The sequence below is a fragment of the Neltuma alba genome, unplaced genomic scaffold (genome assembly GCF_004799145.2).
Source record: "Neltuma alba isolate B1F8T4 unplaced genomic scaffold, ASM479914v2 tig00010592_pilon, whole genome shotgun sequence".
Classification (NCBI taxonomy): domain Eukaryota; kingdom Viridiplantae; phylum Streptophyta; class Magnoliopsida; order Fabales; family Fabaceae; genus Neltuma; species Neltuma alba.
In genome coordinates, this window is record NW_021635455.1 from 785,917 (window position 1) to 807,954 (window position 22,038).

General features: G+C 36.9%; 4 protein-coding genes across 8 annotated transcripts; 1 reads left to right on the forward strand and 3 right to left on the reverse strand.

The window, feature by feature from the left end:
• The first annotated feature begins 12 nt into the window (after positions 1 to 12).
• LOC114757350 (putative hydrolase YtaP) lies at positions 13 to 4,106 on the forward strand. The gene is made up of 13 exons (XM_028946370.1): positions 13 to 310; positions 544 to 617; positions 701 to 784; positions 902 to 1,024; positions 1,139 to 1,225; positions 1,462 to 1,515; positions 1,654 to 1,744; positions 1,823 to 1,893; positions 1,986 to 2,055; positions 2,471 to 2,523; positions 2,724 to 2,817; positions 3,089 to 3,186; positions 3,792 to 4,106. Exons 1-13 carry the CDS (start codon positions 46 to 48, stop codon positions 3,879 to 3,881), a joined length of 1,254 nt encoding a protein of 417 aa, XP_028802203.1. The 5' UTR covers positions 13 to 45; the 3' UTR covers positions 3,882 to 4,106.
• Positions 4,107 to 4,282: 176 nt separating this feature from the next.
• LOC114757372 (protein PEROXIN-4) lies at positions 4,283 to 7,667 on the reverse strand. 3 transcript variants are annotated; one of them, XM_028946401.1, is made up of 7 exons: positions 7,521 to 7,667; positions 6,770 to 6,845; positions 6,626 to 6,676; positions 6,180 to 6,299; positions 5,961 to 6,089; positions 5,084 to 5,213; positions 4,283 to 4,839 (listed from the first exon to the last, which is right to left on the reverse strand). In XM_028946401.1, exons 3-7 carry the CDS (start codon positions 6,629 to 6,631, stop codon positions 4,751 to 4,753), a joined length of 474 nt encoding a protein of 157 aa, XP_028802234.1. In that variant the 5' UTR covers positions 6,632 to 6,676; positions 6,770 to 6,845; positions 7,521 to 7,667; the 3' UTR covers positions 4,283 to 4,750. The 3 variants fall into 3 exon arrangements, with proteins under 3 accessions (XP_028802234.1, XP_028802232.1, XP_028802233.1); XM_028946399.1 differs by having other exon boundaries at positions 7,509 to 7,667; XM_028946400.1 differs by having other exon boundaries at positions 7,475 to 7,667.
• Positions 7,668 to 9,563: 1,896 nt separating this feature from the next.
• On the reverse strand, positions 9,564 to 15,448 carry LOC114757326 (TOM1-like protein 9). Its single transcript, XM_028946332.1, has 10 exons — positions 15,141 to 15,448; positions 14,148 to 14,226; positions 13,729 to 13,827; positions 13,522 to 13,635; positions 13,208 to 13,368; positions 12,365 to 12,446; positions 11,864 to 11,949; positions 11,511 to 11,705; positions 10,609 to 11,099; positions 9,564 to 10,407 (listed from the first exon to the last, which is right to left on the reverse strand). The coding sequence occupies exons 1-10, from the start codon at positions 15,239 to 15,241 to the stop codon at positions 9,824 to 9,826; spliced, it is 1,992 nt and encodes a 663-aa protein (XP_028802165.1). The 5' UTR covers positions 15,242 to 15,448; the 3' UTR covers positions 9,564 to 9,823.
• A 1,033-nt stretch (positions 15,449 to 16,481) lies between these two features.
• Positions 16,482 to 21,704, reverse strand: LOC114757330 (D-amino-acid transaminase, chloroplastic). 3 transcript variants are annotated; one of them, XM_028946338.1, is made up of 7 exons: positions 21,698 to 21,704; positions 18,861 to 18,906; positions 18,647 to 18,693; positions 18,214 to 18,392; positions 18,081 to 18,116; positions 17,282 to 17,955; positions 16,482 to 16,800 (listed from the first exon to the last, which is right to left on the reverse strand). In XM_028946338.1, the coding sequence occupies exons 4-7, from the start codon at positions 18,330 to 18,332 to the stop codon at positions 16,706 to 16,708; spliced, it is 924 nt and encodes a 307-aa protein (XP_028802171.1). In that variant the 5' UTR covers positions 18,333 to 18,392; positions 18,647 to 18,693; positions 18,861 to 18,906; positions 21,698 to 21,704; the 3' UTR covers positions 16,482 to 16,705. The 3 variants fall into 3 exon arrangements, with proteins under 3 accessions (XP_028802171.1, XP_028802168.1, XP_028802170.1); XM_028946335.1 differs by lacking the exon at positions 21,698 to 21,704 and having other exon boundaries at positions 18,861 to 19,138; XM_028946337.1 differs by lacking the exons at positions 18,081 to 18,116; positions 21,698 to 21,704 and having other exon boundaries at positions 18,861 to 19,136.
• Positions 21,705 to 22,038: the final 334 nt, after the last annotated feature.

Sequence of the window (22,038 nt, forward strand, 5' to 3'; positions counted from 1 at the left end):
GCAGGAGGAAAAAAGGGTCAGCCTAATCCCGACTTGCGTAGGAGAATGGCGGTGGCGGCATCGGGAACGCCCGCTGGGACCGTTTACCCTTCCTTGAGCTGCCTGGTCAGTATGTCGCACGTGCGGTGTCAGTTAAAGCACACGTGTCATATGCCCCGGCCAAAAAGGTTTATTCATAAATATCGACCGCATGCCTCAGTCGAAGTGGTCACTCATCGCTGCACTGATCGCAAAATGGGAGAAGCCATTGATTATCAGAAGCTCCGATCAGATTTCCTTCAAGTCCTCCGTGGAAGGCGAGCCTCTGAAGGTATTCACAATCAGTATAGGATTACCAAAGGAAGCATCCGCTTTTTACCTCAATCTTGCTTTATCTATTACTTCATTTGTTCTCGATTTTGTTCGATTCCTGAGCTATTGAGTCGAACACGGTTAGTGAACTACCTTATAAGATCATCGTGTTGAACGGCCTGTTTCCACTTCATGTGCAATGGATAATATGATGATACTATTCGAAGACTGAAATTCTTACTGCCGTTTCAGTTCCGCTGCGCGTGGAGCCTGCAAAGCCAGTGGCGAGCCCATTGTATCAGGATAATACTCCACCTTCTGCTGAGGTTCCGACTTTCTCTCGAAATAGTTCCTCTTCTCTTGCATCTGATTTTTTTTTCTGTTGATTTACTTTATGGACCCATACCAGGTAAGTTTGGAGTCTTCTGAGAAGGCAAACATTGAAAACTTCGTACACTCGCTGAAAGAGGAAAATCTCTATTTGGTTACAGAGGTGATTTGAATTCATCAGACCTTTTATTTGAATCCTGAAAAAGCTTTAATTCTACGGTGATATGCACATATTGAGATTGAACGTATAGTAATGTATCTAATGTTGACCGTGCATTAGGAAGGAGAGCAAGGACGCTTGCCTGTATTGATTTTGAAGGAAAACACACATCAAAAAAGGCCAGCCGTTGTTTTCCTACATAGCACAAACAAATGTAAAGAGTTCTTGCGGCCTTTACTTAAGGTGGCTATTTTTGTTATTCTTCTCTGGTTCTCTGTCCTTTCAGTTTTTATAACGCATTTAGAAGGTGCTTTCTCTCAGTCTTCAGTTTCTAATTCTTTTCACTTCACGTCTCAGGCATATGCTTCACGAGGATATATAGCAATCGCCGTTGACTCTCGCTACCATGGTGAACGAGCCAGAAGCACAAATACCTATCGGGATGTGCGTATTTTTCCCCTTGCTTTACTAAATTTTACCTTGATCGATGATTTACACTAGATCATGTAGAATTTATTCGTCATTCCTCTTTTTACAGTAGAAATCAACAATTTTTTTCTCCTTGAATTTGTATCTGGGATCTTCATAAATGGAATATTAGTTACAGTATAGACATAGAAACTGATCAAATTTTGCCTTTTTTTTTTGTTTTCCCTTTCTGTTTTGTTTTGGATAAAAAGGCTCTTATTTCTGCTTGGAAAACGGGCGAGACAATGCCATTCATTTATGACACGGTAATTTCATTGTCTATTATGCGTTTATGCTGTTTTTATCATACAACTACTGAAGACTGAATTTCTATCTTCTCCGAACGATGGAGAAGTTGTGATTAGTTAGTTAAATGCAGGGTGTATTATGCTCTGTTGTGGCAGGTCTGGGACTTGATAAAATTGGCAGATTACTTAATTCAAAGGGAGGATATTGACCCTTCTAGAGTAGGAATCACTGGGATATCTCTTGGAGGTTTGTTTAGACTACTTGAAAGGAATATCTCTGATGCCATGCCTAACGTAACCCGTAACTAGTAATTCATCTATGCAGGAATGCATGCATGGTTTGCAGCATTTGTAGACACCCGCTATGCTGTGGTAGTCCCAATGATTGGTGTTCAGGTTACATTGAATTTTTTAATGGAATATTTATTAATGGAGATTATGTGCTTTAGAGACAAATAATTGAAAACTTATGTGCTAAGATGTTGTAGGGGTTTCGATGGGCTATTGACAATGATAAGTGGCAGGCTCGGGTTGACAGTATAAGGCCAGTGTTTGAGGGTTAGTACCGTTGAAATAAATTAAAATAAAAAATCATCTTCCAATTTGATTTTTTATTGTTTTTACTGTTTTATTGTCTTCAGTCTAATCCTTTCTTCTTCTGCCTGGTTTTGTATGTTATTGATGTTATGCTTTATATAAATTCAATGATCTTGCATGTTTCAATTCGTAAATGCATTACTTGATTTATGTTTGATGGATAGCTTCATTGTTCTCACAGCAATGACGTTTTCTCATTCATCATAGATTAAAATTGCGTTACAAAGTTGGAGTAGAGTTTGAGTAAAGTCGAGAACTGCAAATAAGACATGAAAATGAGTCATGTTGGGTATTGATTGAGGCACGATGGTGGTGAATGCATATCCTGAAGTTGGTGTGGTATATTCATTCCTAATACTTAGGGTATTTAATGCAGTGGCTCGCGATGATTTGGGAAAGAGTGCTATTGACAAAGAAGTGGTAGAGAAGGTCAGCCAATTTTTTGTGACTATGACTCTCCAAATGAATGTCTGTTTGGTTTGACAATTGTGATTTGTTTGTGCTTTATCAAAATATAAAACTGGATTGTCAATGCCTGGTGCATTGGTACCAACCCATTAAACAGCTTTGTGCCAGTTATTCTCTGCCTCTTGGCATAGGTAATATTTCAGTGTTATTTTCCTTAACAGGTATGGGACAGGATTGCTCCAGGTCTAGCTTCCAAGTTTGACTCACCATACTCAATTCCAGCTATTGCACCACGCCCCCTGCTTATTCTGAATGGTGAGAACCTTGCTTGTGCATCCAATTTTTTTCTGGAAGGGTTATATATGAACATTCACAAATTTCAGATAGAAACCTGATTATTCTGTTTGAGTTCCTAGGTGTACAAATCAATCAAACCACGTCATAATATAACTTTGTAATGTAGTCGATAGTATGATAGGCCTCCATACCTGTGTAACTCAGTTGAATTATTTTGGGTGCTCAATGTTTGTGCGGTTCTTTCAAGTTACCTTGGAATTGAAATAATCTTCTACATTGTAAACATCAGGTGCTGAAGATCCTCGATGTCCCCTTGAAGGTTTGGAAGTTCAGAAGTCAAATGCACAGCTGGCATATGGAGAATCTCGCTGTCTGGACAACGTCAAGGTATAAAAGTCTAAAGTTTGATTAAACTTGAACATGTTATTCTTTCCCCTGCTTAATAAGAAAGCTTTCATATATAATAAGTTGCATCAATCTCATTGACGCATCAGTTCGTAAAAACCGTTATACTAGGATCAGGGACAGAACCAGTGAAAAAAATTTTTTGGGGTAAAAGAAATTATGATGAGGGCGGCAGATTTTAAGGGCAATGTCTTGGATATTCATAGTATTACGTGCATATGAAAATTTATTTATTTAGTTTTTCTTTTGTGTGCGTTTTTGGTCCTGAAGAGAGGAGGAGGGGGAGAATCGCCCCTAAACTGCTTCAGCCCGCCGTTGGCTGAGATTGAAAGGAAAGTTACTTGAATCATGGTCATACACAAAAACGAAAACAAAAACTGATTTATCGTCGCGGTCTATAATAAAACTACCAACAACCAAGACTAGTTTTAATAACTTCTTTCATATTACAGTTTGACATGGGAAGAAAAGTTTTTCCATCACGCTATTTTATTTCGATTTTAAAGTGGCATTGTCTCACTTATATCCAATATATATATATATATATATATTCCCCGTTTATATTTGATTCGATTTCTCTGACGCAGCTGATCGCGGAACCTGGAATTGGGCATCAAACAACGCCATCCATGATGAAAGAAGCATCTGATTGGTTCGATAGGTTTTTAAAGGCTTAGCTTAGAACCTCAGATTTTCTCTCCAACTGCGGATGGATTCCTTGACATATGATCCGTTGGGAATAGTAACATGCTTAATGTATCCTCCCTCCCCAGGACTCTTGTGTCTCGTTCTCTGCTATTTAAAGATTTTTCACGTGTTTTTGGTGATCAGTTCATTTCGGGAACCAAAACACTGTAAGAATAACTTTGCCTCGGAAAATTACAAAATTACTTTTTCAAAATAAACCCAAACATTACCTGGAATTAGTTCAAAATAATAATAACAGTACAAGACTGGAAGAATAATAAAACGTTTAAAACCTCCGAAAGCAATAAAAAAAAATAAAGATGATTGAATGGTAGCTTGGGCTCTTTCACAAATATGATTATGTAAATCGAGCGCATTGTAGATCATTTAATTAAAGACAAATGTGCAAAATTTCAATATCAATACAATAAATGCATGATTTTTACGTTAATAATCCATGTTCTAAATATTTTATAAGCATTTTGACTCCTAACACAACATTTATTTCTTGAAATGTGTCCGGATTTAAGATTTCGGATACAAGTAAAGCTCTATCGTAGTGATCCGACACTATTGGGTATGGACATCTAGATGTTCTTGACTGGATATGTAGTATCAATTATTTGCTAGAGACAAAGTCATGTAGATCCCACCAACCACAATGAGAACCATCTGCTCGTGTCTTGAAATCTATAATGAGGCAAATATGGAATACCAAAAACTGCTCGTATCAGTTGCTGGCTTCCTTAAAATATCTTAGGGTATAAACACATCACACATAACTTTCGTATATTTACGCAGGAGCACTAACTGCAGCTAAGAAATGCACAAGGAACGAGTTTTCTGAATTCGAAATAATTCAACCTTTCTTTGGCATTGCTGCCAGTCTAGTGTACATTCTGGCCATGGACTGGTACCCTCTAACATCGCCTGAACGCAGAAGATTACCTGTTCACAATTGATGAGTAAAGTAAGATTCAAAAAGAAATTTCCCATATGACCCATATCTTTAGAATTCTGTCTTGAATAAGATCTTAAAAAACAAGATGAAATATATTACGATGGAGGACAATTAAATGAAGTCTTGTCCTTGAATTAGATATCTTTCTCCTTACTTTTAATTCCATTACTAGAGAAGCGATTATAATTATAAATTATAAAATTGATGAAAAAGTGGAGAAAGTTTGTAAACCTGAATCACAATTCAATGGACTGTCCGGTTCTGGATGGGCCATCAGAGCTATTATAGCCCTACAGACAGATTGAAGCGTCCAAGCTGGGCTCCAAGCATTTTTCAAGATATCCAGACAAATCTCCCCTGTCTGAAAAGGAAGATTACTCTTACCCATGTGTTAAAACATTACCAAACATCTATTTACCAAAGAAGCAGATCCTTGTTAATGATAGACCTAAACCGAGTTGTTCATAAAACTCAACAGAGCTAATAGTAGGCATAGAGCTCTTTTTTACCCCATCAGCTTCTGATAACCGCGGACAGTTCATTGATTTTTCTGCCATAACAAAGGTAGCCATGACATCCTAGACAACTGGCTACACATATTATTTGCATTATACACCTAGAGTATATTCATGTGAAGGATAGCAAGTCTCTTTTCTCTTTTTTTTTTTTTCCTTTTTAAAAAAAAAAGATTTCAAAATTCGTGTTGACAGAGGACACAAGGACTCATTGTCTACAACATGGATCGCAAGGGCATTTAACAAAGTCATTCCCCAATTCCCACACAAACTACAAATAAAAGATGTATAGCATAAATTTTTACCCAATTCACGGTTTGTTTGGTATCACGTTAAAGTTACTTTACAATTTAGAAGATAAAATCACTCTCACATTATTTTGGTCAGAATCACGTTTTAACCAAATCCAAATGGATTTCCAAAACCTAGAGTGAAATCTCACAGATGGTTGGGAAATTGTTCTTCAATAAAATAAATCATAATGATAAATTCTCATGGGTGCCCTTTCCCTTCTTAGTAATAGTAGTATGCTCGAACTTCATAGGTGAAAAAGCACCAAGATAAGCTGATAGTTACTTTGTGAGGGATCCTACCTTAAAATGTACATTTGGGTGAAATATTTTTGTCAAAAACCGCACTTGAGGAGGTTGTAGAGGATATTGCTCTGGAACAGCAAAAGCAAGCTGGAAAACACCCCCCTCATAAGGAGTCTCTGATGGTCCCTACAAGGAAATGAAAAGGAATCAAACTAAACCAAACCAATTTGAGAAAACCAAACATGTATTATGCTTTCTTCTTTATGATTAACATACCTTTATAAGGGCTGTCCATTTGAAAATGTTAGAATCATCACAGACGAGTTGAATATCTGGGTCAGCTGTTTTCTCTCGTTGAACCTCTTTATATTCCTTGAACAATCTTGCCCGTGATGCCTGTATAAAGTCCAGGATCCATTGCAAGGCATTTTTTGTGAAGTTATGTTAATTATAAAAGACGGCATTTGGTCCCACAGAAAAGTGCAATAAAGTATAAACCATAATTGTCAATGGGAAGACAAAAACTAGGGGGGAAACTTTGCAATACTACAGTATTACTATTGTTGCATAAAATGTTTGAGAGCACATTTGTGTACAGCCATTCAACTGCTTCTATTCTAATAAAATATCCAGCTAGTCCCTTCGACTCGTAAAATATCCCCTTAAAATTAGCCCAGTCCAGCATACAAAACAAATAAGCAAAGCAAATAAGGCCATCGAACCTGCATGTCTGATATGATCACGCTGGAAACAAAACTCGAAATAACTTCTAACTGCATGATAAAGATAAATATTCCGTTATTCGTGTGCCAAAAACGACAACCATAGGCAGACCTAAATTACACTATGCATAGTTAATATCATACCCTTTAATTCTTGCTCCAGATACTTTAACAAAGATGCCTTAGTAAGCCAACGGATTCAGGCAACTCCTCGAAGCCACTGAAGAATGACAAAGATAACAATTACAGTTTATAATCTTCCAATTTTATATTGCAATTTATGATCATGAAAATGTTCCTTAGAGTGAATTTGGTACGCTATCTATTGTTTCTGTCAATAGCTTCTACATTCACAGACCAATAAACAGCAGGAAACGATTTAAACTCAAGGTTCAATCAAGCCAAGTCATTTACCCGATCATGCATCACAAATACCTTGAGAATTTTCTAAGATGATGATAATATAAAGAGATTAACAAAAAATAACGCCGACACACAATAAATCCAACACTGCACAACAACACAATCCAAAGCACATAAGTCGATAGTTATCAAAATGAAGAGGACAGAAGTATGATTGCCAATTACACACCATTCAAGCGAAAACTAGTAATCAAAGTTATTAAAAAAATTAAACTCAACCTGTAAAAATTTCCAGATTCAAAAGCGTCAATATCTAAACGATTACACTACCAGGTTCATAACCAAATTAAAATGAAAAAAATTTAAACAAAGCAAGAAGCGGTGCGACAGCGTCCGACACAGGGTTGGCAACCACGCAGGGAACAGATAACGCGAGGAACATATTCAAACCTAGATCCAAAGCCAGATTGAACAAGTCAATCTCACCGGATTTTAGAAGACGAGGCCCTAGGGTTCGAACCTTCTTAAATACCTGCCGGACAACAACCACGCAGGGCTGATAACGGTGGACGGCGTCCAACGGCGAGCTCGACCAACTGCGGAATGCTTATTCGTCGACAGGGAAAAATGGATCCGCTTCAGTCCCTATCAGACAAGATTGTGATTACGCGCGAGCGTTTTATTATTATTGGGGGGGCAGAAAAAAGAGAGGGGAGAAAGGGCGGGTGAAACCGTGAAAGTATCAAGGGGTCCTGTCATCGAGTCGGTTAACGGATCTAGAAGTCCATGACCCATCCCATAACCATGAAGGTAGGGACTGAGGCGGATCCAATTTCTAATCCAGCAATCTGTTTTGTTTTGTAACCAAAAAAAAACCTTTGGACCTGCTTGTCTTTGTTTTTTTTTTCCCTCAAAACAATTTTATAAAATTGTTTTTTAAAACAAGTTTTGAAAACAAAACCCAGCGAGATTAGAAAATTTGCTTTTGAACGATTGTATGGGATCTGATTCCCCAGAGTTTTAATTTTTTTCCTTGTTAGGCTTAGCCTTTTTTTGTACCCAAAAAAAGTTTTGAAAACAAAAAAAAAACAAAAGAAGTTGTTTGGATAATAATTTTAAAAAATCATGTTTGGAAAAAAGACCATAGAAAACCACACAAGTGATAGTTGTTGCTGGTAATAATAAGTGATGAATAGTAGGTAAGAAGAAAAGAATACAAAAATAAAAAAAAAAAAAAAAAAACATATAAAAGTTGTTTTGGTTTTTTGGTTTTTAAAAACATGTTATTATTTTTTGTTTTTTAAAACAATCAACTAAAAACAAATTACTAAACAAGTTTTTTTATTTTTCTGCTTTTAAAAATAAAAAATTATTTTCAAAACAACAAACCAAACAAGCTTTTTGTTTCTCACTTTTCCCCATCCCTTGTCATTTCCCAATTATTTTTTTATCCTGTTGTCTTTTCTTACGGAGGGAATATCTTTTTTCATTCACGGGAAATTCAAATGATAAAATCAAACAAAATAATTCTGGCCAAAAAAAAACTTACATCGTATCTAAGATAAAATTTATACAATTTTTTTCTTTCAAAAGCTCTGAAAAATCGTTTTTACCTTAAAGTGAGAAGGTTTTTAGATTACTTAAGAAGTATTTTTCAAGAACACTTTTTCACAAATCAAAACAAACTCTTCTATATAAAAATACTTTTAAAACCACACATATAATAGTATAGCGTTATAACTGGAGAAACAAAATCGTTGCGACCCCGGGGAAAAAAAGTTCCCTCGGGTTACGCTAGTTGCCCTCCCATGCCACTATGCCAGTGTTACGTGAAAAATAGAATAAAAACAGTTTTGCTTTATATGCAGAAATTTGAGAACATGATGACAGGATAATCGTTCTAATGGTCTGAATGCAGGGATGGTGCGCGTTATTGAGTGATGACTCTTTATAAACCACCGATATGATACTTTTATACTCCCTCCGTTTCTTATTGTAAGAGACGAATAACTGAATTACGTTGATTAAAAAAATAATTAAAATTAATTAAAAACAATCAATATGTAAAAAGTATAATTTTTTTTAAAAAATGCCCTCATTGATAAAGAGAGAGAGCATGAGAGAGAACAATTAAATTATTAAAAGAAAGAGAAATAGGAGGGAGAGAGAGTGTGAGTTAGAGATAATAATTATGGGTAAAAGAAGAAATCAACACAAAAAAATAAAGACAACTTTTAAGTGTCTCTTATATATAAAGACATATTATAAGTATCAAATGTCTCTTATAATAAGAAATGGAGGGAATATGCTTTTACTCTCTTCCCTAGAGGATAAAATGAAAATTACCTCTATTCACATTTTATCAAAAACACAGCCGGCAACTCGACTGATTCCTCAGTTTTCGCGCCTTCAATAAATTGCGAATGCGGGCATTTAAGCGCTTTTTTGCCTCATTTACAGACATATCAATCTACCATAACCTATCAATCTATCATTACCGTTCCCATGATACATTCCAATTGAATGTTGTAATGGAAACCATCCTACTTACCGCATCCACATCTCAGTCGGTGGCTTATTCGTAATGGCATCGCCCTCTTGCCATAAACAAGAACTACTGATGGCATTATTTTGGTGGGTAGGATGCTCTGGACAATTTTCTCTTTAGTGTCTTTCTAGAATGAATGTACATAATAATCACGATGCCATTGCCAGACAAGCAGCAGAACATGGCACAATAACAATATATATAAGGGAAAATGGGGCGAAAAGGGGGGAGGAAAAAATGCAGACCAAAGTTAGCAAACAGGTGAAAATTGCAAGCCAGTCATAGTTTTACATGCTACCAGCTCGACCTGGTGTGGGTTTTGATTTGACTTTTGCCATGTCAACAAGGTCCCCAAATAATTTGTCCTCTGGTTTGGAAGGTCTGCCAGGTGGCACATAAGGTGAGGAAGAAACCTGGTAGGGGTTTCTCAAACCATTATCATCTCTAACAGATAGGCCATACATTTGCTGCTCGAGGTATGGGACCCCTTGTTGCTGACCATAGCCATATCCCGAAAATTGGTTGCCATATATCTGTTGAGGATACATAGAAGCCACAGGAGCAGCTTGCAATTGAGGAGAAACCATACCCATATAGGGTCCTGCGCCACCCTGAATATGCTGAGGGTGCAAGCCCATCGGATTGCTGTGAATAACATGGCTGTTGGCACTCGGCTGCATATACATGCTACCAACTTGGTCATTCCCCAATGCCGGAATTCCCTGAGTATGTGCACCACTCTGAACATGCGTCATAACCACTTGAGAGACTTGCAGTGATGGGGGATAACTGCTGCCTGCTACTGGGCTACCGTTATCTGTTGGTTGAGCTTCCCAAGGGGGTGGTGGCAATGATTCACTGCTTTGCGCAGCTAGAAATCATTAAACAAAAAAAAAAAAAGTGAGTTACACAAGAAATAAAGCCTGAAATTTGAGAGCACAAATCCTGACATTTACATTCTCCATTTGGAGAGCAAAACGAACGAGTCATAAAATTCGTAGACTGAGAATGTAGACCAGGATTTGTGCCCTGCAGAAAATGTTTCAATTAAAATCTAAAGAACCATTTGTACCATAAACTGGTGAAGCTGTTGACTGTTGCTGCTGCTGGGCAAGCTGACCATTCCAGGCAGGACCTGTGCTTTGGGGATAAAGTGGCTGCTCAAAATGAAGTGACGCCACATTAGGCACGCTTCCATTGGCATAAAATGCACCTTGTGTAGGTATGCCCGTCTGCTGTTGTTGACCATGGGGGGCTAATGGACTGGTTTGTCCACCAACATTAGTTGGCTGGGTTGGCTGTGCGGAAGTCAGTTCACTGTTTCCATTTGAAAACATATCAAAAAGAACAAGGGCATTCTGCTGAGACACGGGATTTGCTGGTTGCGTTTCTCCCACAGAAACAAGAGCGAGTGAATTCTCTGCTTTTGGTGAGGTATAATCATCACCACTGAGCAAGTCCATTTTGGGATCAGCCTTAGCATGAAGAGATGAACCATTAGAAGTGGGAGGAGCAGGAAGCAATAATTGATTCAACGTTTGGGACCCACCTTCAGCACTAGAACTGAACACGCACAAATGAAAATTATTAACGTTATAAAGAAACAAAATAATAAGAATTATATAACTGGAAGCACCTCATTCTTGTTAAGTCAACCTGAAATGTAATTTCATACATCAACCTGTTTCTACCTTTGCCTGGAGAAAATTCAGGCTCTACATGACATGAATATACATAAAACCTATCACACTACCTATAAGTCCTCAGCCAAAGACTAAATACCTAGTTCCTCAAAGACAAGATCCCAAGTGAAATAACCATGAATATTCATTGATCTGACTAATACAATGAATAGCCAACAAATTAGCAATTATCATTACATGAATTCTGTTGGTCAAAATGAAAGAATTAGTAAGAAATACAGTAGTTAAATAGCATAGCCAGCAATGTAAAGCACCATAAAGAATGGATTACCTCCCATCGGTTTGTTTGCTAGCATCTCCATTATCAACCAAAGGACCAACATCTACGAGTGCTCCAGCTGGCTCAGGCTTCGCTTTCTCTGTTTGATTTGCAACAGAAACACCTGAAGCAATGGCTTCATGCTTTGCCAGTACTCGCTGCAGATCATCATTGAGAGAAAGACCTTGGCATAGCAGAGATTCATCCCTGAAAAACAGAAGGGGAAACACCACAAAATAGCTCGTCGTTTTTTTTTATTTTTTGAAGGGTTTTTAAAACTTTATTGAAAGCAATACCAACATGAACAGAGCACGATAATACTGCCACCAGTATATCATAGTTTGAGGAGAGAAATATTGACTTACGAAGTTGAATTAACAAGGTGCACCACTCTCTGCTTGTAGGTTCGACACTGCTCCACCAAATCAATAATGACCTCCTGCCTAAGACCCTAAAAATAGAAATAAAGTATATATAGGAATTTGTCAATGCAAAAATGATAAAAATATCTTAATTTTGTGTTAGAGGAAAAGCATATTTAAAGCATGCTTGGCAGAGGGTTCAAAGGGTCAAAATTTTAGTTTAAGAGAATGATCATATAATTTACCATTTATAACAATCAGATTTAGTTTTGCCTAAGCTCCACCTAGATGCTTGAGCGCAGTACATTACAAGGACATCAAACCGATAATCCCACCTAATTCAAATACTGATTCATGATAAGCCTTATCCTATACAGTACCCCCCAGATCGGGTTAAACACTTTCAACACAATCAGTAGCTAAATTGACACAAGCCAATAATCAGTAGCTAAATGTAATTCATAAAAAGCATCATATTTTAAATGTTCAAGGAAAGCAACTTACTTCTTTGTTACTTGGTTCTATTGCACTGAGCATTTCTGCAAGAACATCCATAATACCACGGGCATTCTGAATTTCGGTCAAACTGGCAGTAGAAGGTTCAATTAAAAAAAAAGAAAAGTATAATGGCATGAAATTCTATGTACAGAATAGCATAAGTTGTATAATCATGTTATGGCTGATCATAACACCAACAGCAGAACATATAAAATGTACCATCTGCTAATCTCGATCCAAGGCAGTTCATTAAGTCCAATTGCTTAGATTTAAGAGAATGCATTACAAATAAAAAATGAGTGTATCAAAACCTGAATTCATTTTCACAACATATAAAGCAAGAAGGAACAGAGAGCCTCCAAATCATACCAACCACTTTTATGCTATGCAGGATAGATCAATAAGAGAATAAGCAAAAGGGGAGAAAAATGAAAACTGTGTCCAGACTTAGGTTAGTTTTCTATTTCCTTTTATTAATCTTTGATTTCATCCCCAGACATAGCCCGACTATAACTCCAATATATATCAAGCAACAACCATCCTAAATGACGAAATACAAAACAAATATGCAAGGCTAGGCCAATAACTTAAAACATGTCATCAGAGCTGCAACGAAAACCTGCTACAGATAACATGATAATGATACTTCTATTTTGGTCAATATGATAATACTTGAATAAGTACATATAGCAACAAAATCTCTAACAAGTCACATCCATAAAGAATGTTGTAGAGGTTACGTGAGTTTTAGATTAAGAAACGGCCACAATCAACAACATAAACAATAAAGCCAACTGCCTACAAAGGGGGAAAAAGATGAAAAAAGGAGATAAAAAAGTAGTAAAATACCTTAGAGTTGGAAACTCAGGCTCTGCGGAGGACTCAGCTACATCTTGAAGGGCCTCAGAGTTGCGCAAATTTTGAGGATATGATGACAATGGTTGTGTTTGTGGAGGTGTGAACACAGGGGCAGATTGTTCAGACCTCTTAGGGAATACTGCCCCAGCACGCTGAAATAAACAAATACTATAATTTTTCATCTCTCAAGGGGGAATAGCTAAATATTCTTCTTAAAAATTGGTTTCATCCCCATGCAAAATGACCAGTTAAAAGATAATTATTGCCAAACAATCTCCGTCTAAAGAACTTCAAGATAACTATACCAGCAGTTCCTGGTATGCAGCATAATACTGCGGGTATCTAGCCCTTGGTCCTCCAAACGCTTCTTGCCAAGTATCTATAAGAATCAGAATCTTCTCTCTGACATGAAAATCAGGCTACAATTGGCAACATAAATAAAGTCAACATTTCACAAGATGGAAGTTGCTATAACAAGGGATAACAGTCAAAATTTTTAGACATATTTATACCTTCTTTTTTGCTATTTTAACCATCTCATGAAGCACATCTCTCTCTGCCACGTGCATGTGAACAATGTCCCCACAATTCTTTATGATTGTCTCCAGTAGCTAGAGCAGACCATCATGAAGCAAAATATATCACAATAACTCCAACTGCTTTTTTTTAAAAAAAGGAATCCAACTAATCAAAATACTTGTCAGTCTCATTCCATCTATCTAATAAGCTAATAAAATTTCCAATTTCATGCATGAAGTAAAGAAAAGGGCACCCAGAAATAATTCAAACTTTAAAAATGATTTTTAAAAAAAAAATACTGGTCAAATGTGACAAGATTTCTCAGGTGGACACCAAAATCTTACAAATTGCTAAAGAAATCATCGATGTTAACATCCAAACTGAAAAAGTAAATCAATGCTTTGATGCTTACAGTTAGTGCAAGAAGTTGAACTTTTGAATTCTTACTTCCAATCCGCTTCTTTATGCCTTTAACAACATCCTTTGCTTGCCTGATAAATCATAACCAGACTGAGTTCTCAAACTCGGAGAACATAAATGGGGAGCAAAACTTGGACTCATGCACACAATTCCAGTTATCTCACCCTCAAAAGAAGGAGGGGAAAAACTAAAGTTGAAGTTCCAACAAATGCTCAGTGAACAACAGATATCTACAGCAAAAGTACATATTCAAATATGCCACCTTCAGGTCCTCCGACCTCCTTTCCTTTTAGGGTCAACATGACATTTGAGTTTGGCACGGATTCAAAATCCATACGCTCAATTCTTCTGTATAAAGTAACGTTAAAACTTTAATTCCTACAGAAGGGAACTAGCAACCTGTGGCGAACAGTAGCAAATTATACAACACACAGCACTTGTCTAACCGTCTGATTAAGCACAAAATGATGAATCAAGCGTAACCAATAGCCAGCTAGTATCACTGATTAATCAACACCGTCTAGTTTGGCACGTAATAAAAAATAGATAACTCAAATATAAAATCTGAAGGTATAAGTTAACAATTCAGACAAGCCAGATCAAAGAGGGCGATGATGTTAAGCACTTGCCACATCGAAAGTCAGGTACAGCATCTAGTTCAAACACTAAAATTCTTGAGCCGAGAATTCGATATTTCATTACTTTTAAAGCAATGTAGAAGTGACTTCACCAATGAATAAGAACTAAGGAGAATTTGCAAGAAAGACAAGTTCCATCTGTCGATACAGTTAAACTTCACGGCTTATCTTAGATCTCAAGAGCCAATTGGAATTCTCGGTATCAAATAAAAGAAGTTTCATCCGCAGTTTTTAGGGAAATCACACTACAATAACGATTCGATCAAAACACAGAATGACACGCATGGTAACACATATTTCAATTAAATAAGAAAAAGAAAGTAGAGAGAACCCAGTGCTATGCGTACCCGGGGTCGCTATTCAGCATGTCGCAGATCTCGATATTCATCGCCCAATCAGGACCAATGAGCATGTCGCTCGTGGCCCGTTCTACCATAGAATTCACCATCTCAGCTCACTACCGATGATTCCAATCTGAAGCGATATTTTCCTGGTGACCTCTAACAGAATATCAACGAGATCGAAAACAATTCGGGCAATATCACAGGGAGGAACGGGCTTCTGGTCCTCTTCTCTCTCCCCACGTCCGGCCCCACGAACTTGGTTGAGCTTGCTAGTTTCCGATGGGAAAATCTTTTAGGGCACGTTTGGATGATCGGAGATCTTTTAGAATGAGAAGATCACGAGGGGGAAAAAACCAAGATCAAATTTTAACAAAAAGATGGGTAAATATTAAAATTAAAAATAAGAAAAAAAATCAAATATTGTGCTCATTATTATTTTCATAAAATAAAGGGAAAAAAAAGACATTGAAAAGTATTTGTGAGACAGCAATAAAATTAATGAGATGTACTTTTAAATTCACACATAAAAATATTATTAGGTGTGTTCATACTTCATGGGGTGCTTCAAAATGTTGCCTCCCTCCTGAATTTAGCCTCATGAAAGTTGAAGCAAACGTAAATTTTCAACGAACTCTCGGAACAAAATAACAACCAAAGAAAACACGAAGTACGTCGAAAAAGAATCTTGTTCTGTAGATAATGCAAACACGACACTATGCATAAGTCATCACACTATAAAAAATAATGCATCTCGCCCCGAAAACAATTGAAATACTTTTTGGACGGAAAAAGGTTGGGGGGGGGGGGACAAATAAGATCACTTTTTTCAAAGCAAGTGGCATAGATAACAGCCATACAAACAATAATTAAGGTTATATTCTCCATCAGTGGCCAATAAATTTATGCACTTGTCAAGCATAACTACCCTCACCAACGGTTTATACTGGAATTTTGAGATTTAATCATATGGCTATTGCTTTCATCATTTTGCTGTCCACGCATGCATGTCACTTAGTTCACCATCGTTCTCGCACTTAAGGCCATTATCAGTTGAGAATATTGAGACGTTTCTTTTACTGAGCTACAAAATTGGTGCTGCAAATAATTCACTGCAGAAAGTTTTGTATTCTGTCATTATCTTATATTCTCAGCTTCTTCTTAATTCTAACCTTTTTCATATCATGAGCCATAATTACATGCTTTTTTCTGTTCCTTCTTTTCTTTAGGTCATACAGTTTCTTTCTAATGAACTCCTTCACAGTCTTCTGGATTTTCTAACAAGTTCAGCCCGCAAAAAAATGAAATGGAGATGATAAAAGTAGCAGCAAGCTGGACTGGTCAAACTACAAGGAAAAGAAAAGTTATTCACTTTCTTTCGTCTTCATCTGACACCTGCATGATAAAGAAGTTTTGAACATGCTCGCATATCATTAAACAACAAAATGGCTTTACAACACAAGCATTGTTTATAGGTAATCGATGCCAGGGTGACAACTCCACGATAATTTAGAACAACCATTTTCTTTTCCAAGTTTGAAGATGAAACAGGAGAAGGAAATGAAGTCAGCTCAATAAGGAACAGGTGAGCGAACAGTAGGAGGGCCAGATTTCATGTCCTCTACAACTAAGTTCAAGAGAGTCTGGGCTATAGGGCCTTCCTTACCTGCCAGAAATGAAAATGAATCAACTCATAGAAAGACAAGCAGCATTAATTCTGCTAAGCAATAATGATTTAAAAATGGCATTCCAGAAATCTCAACCAAGCACGAAGCAAGAAAAATCCTGATAAAAATTTAATTGTCTAAGCCATCTTGAATAAGAACAAGAAGTACATAGTGACACTAAAAACAACGTGACAACATCGTCAAACAATGACTATGTCTATGACCCCCAATATAGCCCGCAACTACACCTGATCACAAAAAAGAGTATGTGCTTTACAGAAATTAATAACATATAGAAACGCATTATTATTGTCAAGGACCTAGGAACAAGCTTCATAAAGAATCATATCAGAAACCAATCCACGCAAGTGCTATAGAAGCCATGTTGATTCATAATCAATGCAAATATTTAGTTTATATATTAAATCTATAGCATCCATCTTTCAAGAAAGGAAGTAGTATAAGGCTATAAGCACTCACCATCTCCAATGACTTGATCATCCCACTGCACCACGGGGCAAACAAGAACTCCGCTACCAAGAAGCATCATTTCATCTGCATTTTTCCCTTCCTCCACTGTCACATTTTTCATTCTCACACCCCGAATCTTACCTTCTTTCACCAAACTCTCAGCAAGAGTTAAGACTCTTTTGGCTGTGCAACCACTTAGAATTTTGTCAAAATGAGGCATGATAAGCTCCTTCTCTTTATTGACAAAAGCCACATTCATGTTAGGCCCTTCAGCAACAAAGCCATCGTCGTCCAGCCAGATGCCAGCAAAAGCACCATCTTCTTCGGCTTCCATCTTTGAAAGTACATTTGGAAGGTAATTCACGCTCTTTGTGGTGGCAAACTGAGGTGGTTTAATTGGGACAGAAGAAGTGACAACTTTAACTCCCGTGGAGCTATACGGGGACTGACTCTGAATTACAATCGCATAAAGACCAGATTGATGGCAGCCTAAGGAAGATAGCTGAAAATCACCAGGTCCTGATGAGAGCCAATATCTCAATGATCCATTTCTACATTTGGAAGCACTTACAGTTTGTATAAGTATTCTTCGTATGCTTTCACGATCAAACGGGGGGTTTATTTTCGACCTAATAGCTGACCTCAAAAAACGGTCAAGGTGTTGGTCCAGCTCGTACAGGTATCTGGAATGCAGAAAATACATCATTTTAAAGTTCTAGAAACCCCCCCCCCAAAAAAAAGAAAAAAAAAATTTGTAAAGTTTGAAGAAAAAGCAATATATATATTTTTAAAGGAAGACATAATACACCTCTGCCTCTCCGTTACTCCCTCTTTCCTACAGGATCTTTACCATAGAAAACAAAAGGATGTTTAGAGCAAAGAATCCAAGTTCAAATTTTCTCATCTGCACTCACTATATGAGGTGAAAATCAATCACTTACCCATCCATTATTGCTGCGGTATCAAAGACACCATGGCCCCTGTGGACCATGTGGTCGTCCATGGGGATAACCATAGCAGCTGCATCTGTTGTTATCCCACCAAAAATGCTAGAATACATAGCAAGGAATTGCTGCTTGCCCTTTATCTTTCCTCTGTATGCTTTTAGTTTCTCAAAGACCTTGTAACAAGGAAAAAACGAAAGAAGAAGAGGCCATTAGTAATAACCTAATAATCCTTCAAGGACAAATACAAGTCACTTTCTATGTCCTCGTGATTCGTGAGGCAATTGAACTATATTATACTCAACGTATTAAACCACTTCTAGTGAAAGGATACTCAGTTACAAAACATCCTAATTAAATTACCACTCCAAACTTACTTAAAATATTTTTTTTTAAAAAAAAAAACGAGGGCAAAATGAAAAAGTTGGACCTCCAAGCCAGTCAAGAGAGGAACATCGGAAATTCCAGTTTTAGAATCTGCAACGTGAACGCATTCCATTAGTTCGGTAATCAAGACCAGGAACAATTGAGATCCCACAAACGAGTGGGGCCAGATGAAATGCTTGGGATCCCATTTCGTATGCTTTCATCGATTATTAAGCAGAGGAAGTGGCCCATTGCAGATGGAAAAGTGGGAAATGTACCAATAAAACCAGCAGATTGATGGGAATTTCTCACGACCCTTGTTTTCTTAATGGACCCATCTTGAAGAAACCGTTGCGTCAATCGCAGGAAAGGGAGATTTCGCGAACCTGAATATGAAGTTAGATAGATTTGGTTTGGTTCTGGGGAAAAGAGTGGGATTTGTGGTGCGGGTTCCGGAAGGAATAAGATAGAATCCATGACCTTGAACACGGCAGCTCTGGAAAGCGATCAAATAGTATCAGGATTGTTGGTTGACTTTCGAGAACACAGAAGACGGAAACACACCGTACCTCGTAACAAAACATTCCCGTGGGAAAAACTCCTGGGCTTGGCGCCTCAGCCCCACTATGATATCAAAAAACTTAAAAAAATTCCGGGAACCAGGAGTCTGTTTGGATTAGCGCCTGGAAAGATAATTTTTTTTAAAAATAAAGTTAAGTAAAAATTAAATTGAATAAGTTGAATTGTATTTGGATTAGAGTTTAGAAAAGTTAGTTTATAAAAGTGATATTAGTAAAAAGTTGTTTGAATTATGATTGAATAAAAATAAGTTTAGTTGTAAAATTATCAAAATAGATATGAGTTTTAATAAATAATGAAATATGATTGAAAAAATAATTTTACATAATACAGTGAAATTAAAATAATTTAATATAAAGAAGTCAAATTGAATGATTGAATTAAATTTTAAAACTTCATAAAAATCATAAAAAGTATTGTAAATATAATGTGAAACATGAAAAAAAAAATTGATATAATATAATGAAGAAGTAAAATTTAATGAGCGAAATAAATTTGAAAACTTTAGAGAAATTATAAAAAATATTTTTAGATATAAAGTGAAACATGATAAAAAAAATGAATTGACATACTACAATGAATTTAAATGAGGAGAGACAGGAATAGAAATGCACATGACAAGAAAATGATTTTCCAACAATCCAGTATAAGCACGATACAATTTTAAAAAGCTCCTTTCTTGCAACTTATTAAAACGCGCAGTCTAATCAGCAATTTGGAGCTGAAATGGGATGGCCTAAAAGCTGTCCCAAACACCCTTACATAACCAATCGGACTTATCAACTACTTAAACCTCATTTTGGCCCACAAAACGTCCATCCAAACAGGCATTAAATAGAAAGAATAATGAAATTTCACATCCCCACATTTTCCTTTTTCTTACTTGTATTTAAAAAAGATATGTTCGTTGGCAAAAAAAGAAAATATGCTTAGTTGCAAGATGAAAATGTTTTAAACGTTGACTTTGAAATTCTCACATATAATAACTTAGGCTGAGTTGAAAACTCTGGACATCTTGAATGAAATCAGCTTTTATACCAGAGAATGAAATCAATTTTTAATTAAACATCTACTTATATTTATTATTCAACTTTAAAAATATCAGAAACTAACTTTTAAAAAGACAATATACACGGGTTGAAAATGTTAGGAAAGTAAACATTGTGTAGTTACTTACATGAAAAAAATTCCGACTAATGCTACTACTCCTCCGGTCCTAATTATAAGACCCAATTGACTTATTTGAGGAGGCTAAGGAAGTAAGTTAAGTTGGTTATTTATAATAAATAAGTGTTGTCATTCCTAAAATATCCTTGCTAATTAAGTATATTGGCTAAAACTATCATTATTAGAAGGATTATCTTGGAAAAAAATACATAAATATAAGAGACAAAATGGATTGGGGTCTTATAATTAGGACCAAATAAAAAGTCAAATGGGGTCTTATAATAAGGACCGGAGGAGTAATATTTATAGCTTGGTTTTTTATTGTAGAGATATGATATGATATTATGTAAATATTATGTAATTATGATTAGGATATGATATGATATGATATTATCATAATGAGCCATTAATGCAAAGGCTCCTCCCACTTGTATATATATGTGCATATTCTGAGCAATGAAATACAAGAGAATTATTTTCCATATTATTCTGTATTCTACATGGTATCAGAGCGTGAGATTCTTTTTTTGGTGGTAATTTTCTATTGCTACAGTACCAACATTACCGTGTGAGCTTGTAACCCCCGGCGTGGTGCACTGCTCATCAAGTTTTCGGGACTGTTCACTCGGCGTCCGTACATTTCCGTATGGTTCATCGTTTTTTGTGCAATTCGGTTTTGTTTGCAGCTCCCTGTGTAGCTGTTGGTCTTTTCACTACTTAGGTATTCATTAGGTGATTCAGGTATCGTGCTTTGTGTCCCTGTGTGACACTCTTTCGCATTCCTTTTGGTTAGTGCACTTCATCTATGGCTGAAATTAAATCTGTCTCGGAGCTTGTCCCAACTGTTACTAAAATTACTGATCATAAGTTGACTTGGATAAATTATTTGGATTGGAGTAAAACAATTCGTCTCTATCTGCGAAGCATTGAGAAGGAAGACCATCTGACCGATGATCCTCCAACAACTGATTCAAAAAGGGCCTGGTTGCGGGATGATGCACGGCTATTTTTCCAGATCCTTAATTCCATTGACAGTGAGATTATTCCTTCTATTAATCACTGTGAATTGGTTAAGGAACTAATGGATTATTTAGATTTTTTGTATTCAGGAAAAGGAAATATCTCTCGTGTTTACGAGGTCTGCAAAGCTTTCTATCGTTCTGAGAAACAGGATCGCCCTCTCAAAGCCTACTTTATGGACTTTAAGAGGATGTATGAAGAGCTGAATGTGTTAATGCCGCTTACTGCTGATTTAAAGGTTCAGCATAAGCAACGGGAGCAAATGGCTATTATGAGCTTTCTTACTGGTCTCCCACCTGAGTACGACACAGTTCGCTCTCAAATCTTATCCGGATCTGAGATTTCTGACCTTCAAGATGTGTTTTCCAGAGTAATGAGAGCTGAGAATCTCTTGCCACCAGCTGCTAGTATTCCTACAAGTGCCTTGCTCAGTAAGGGCACCTATGAGACTCGTAGTCCCAGTGATAACCGCAGGGGGCCTACCCGTGGTGGTTCGAAGCAAGGGGGAGCCCCTTCTGACTCCAGTGGGGTAGTGTGTTATTACTGCAAAGAACCAGGGCATACAAAACGCACATGTCAAAAACTTCAGAATAAACAGCAACGAAATAACTCTGCCCATGTGGCTACACAAGCCAGTGACACAGTCACGATCTCTGCCGCTGAGTATGCCCAGTTAAAATCTGCTACGCT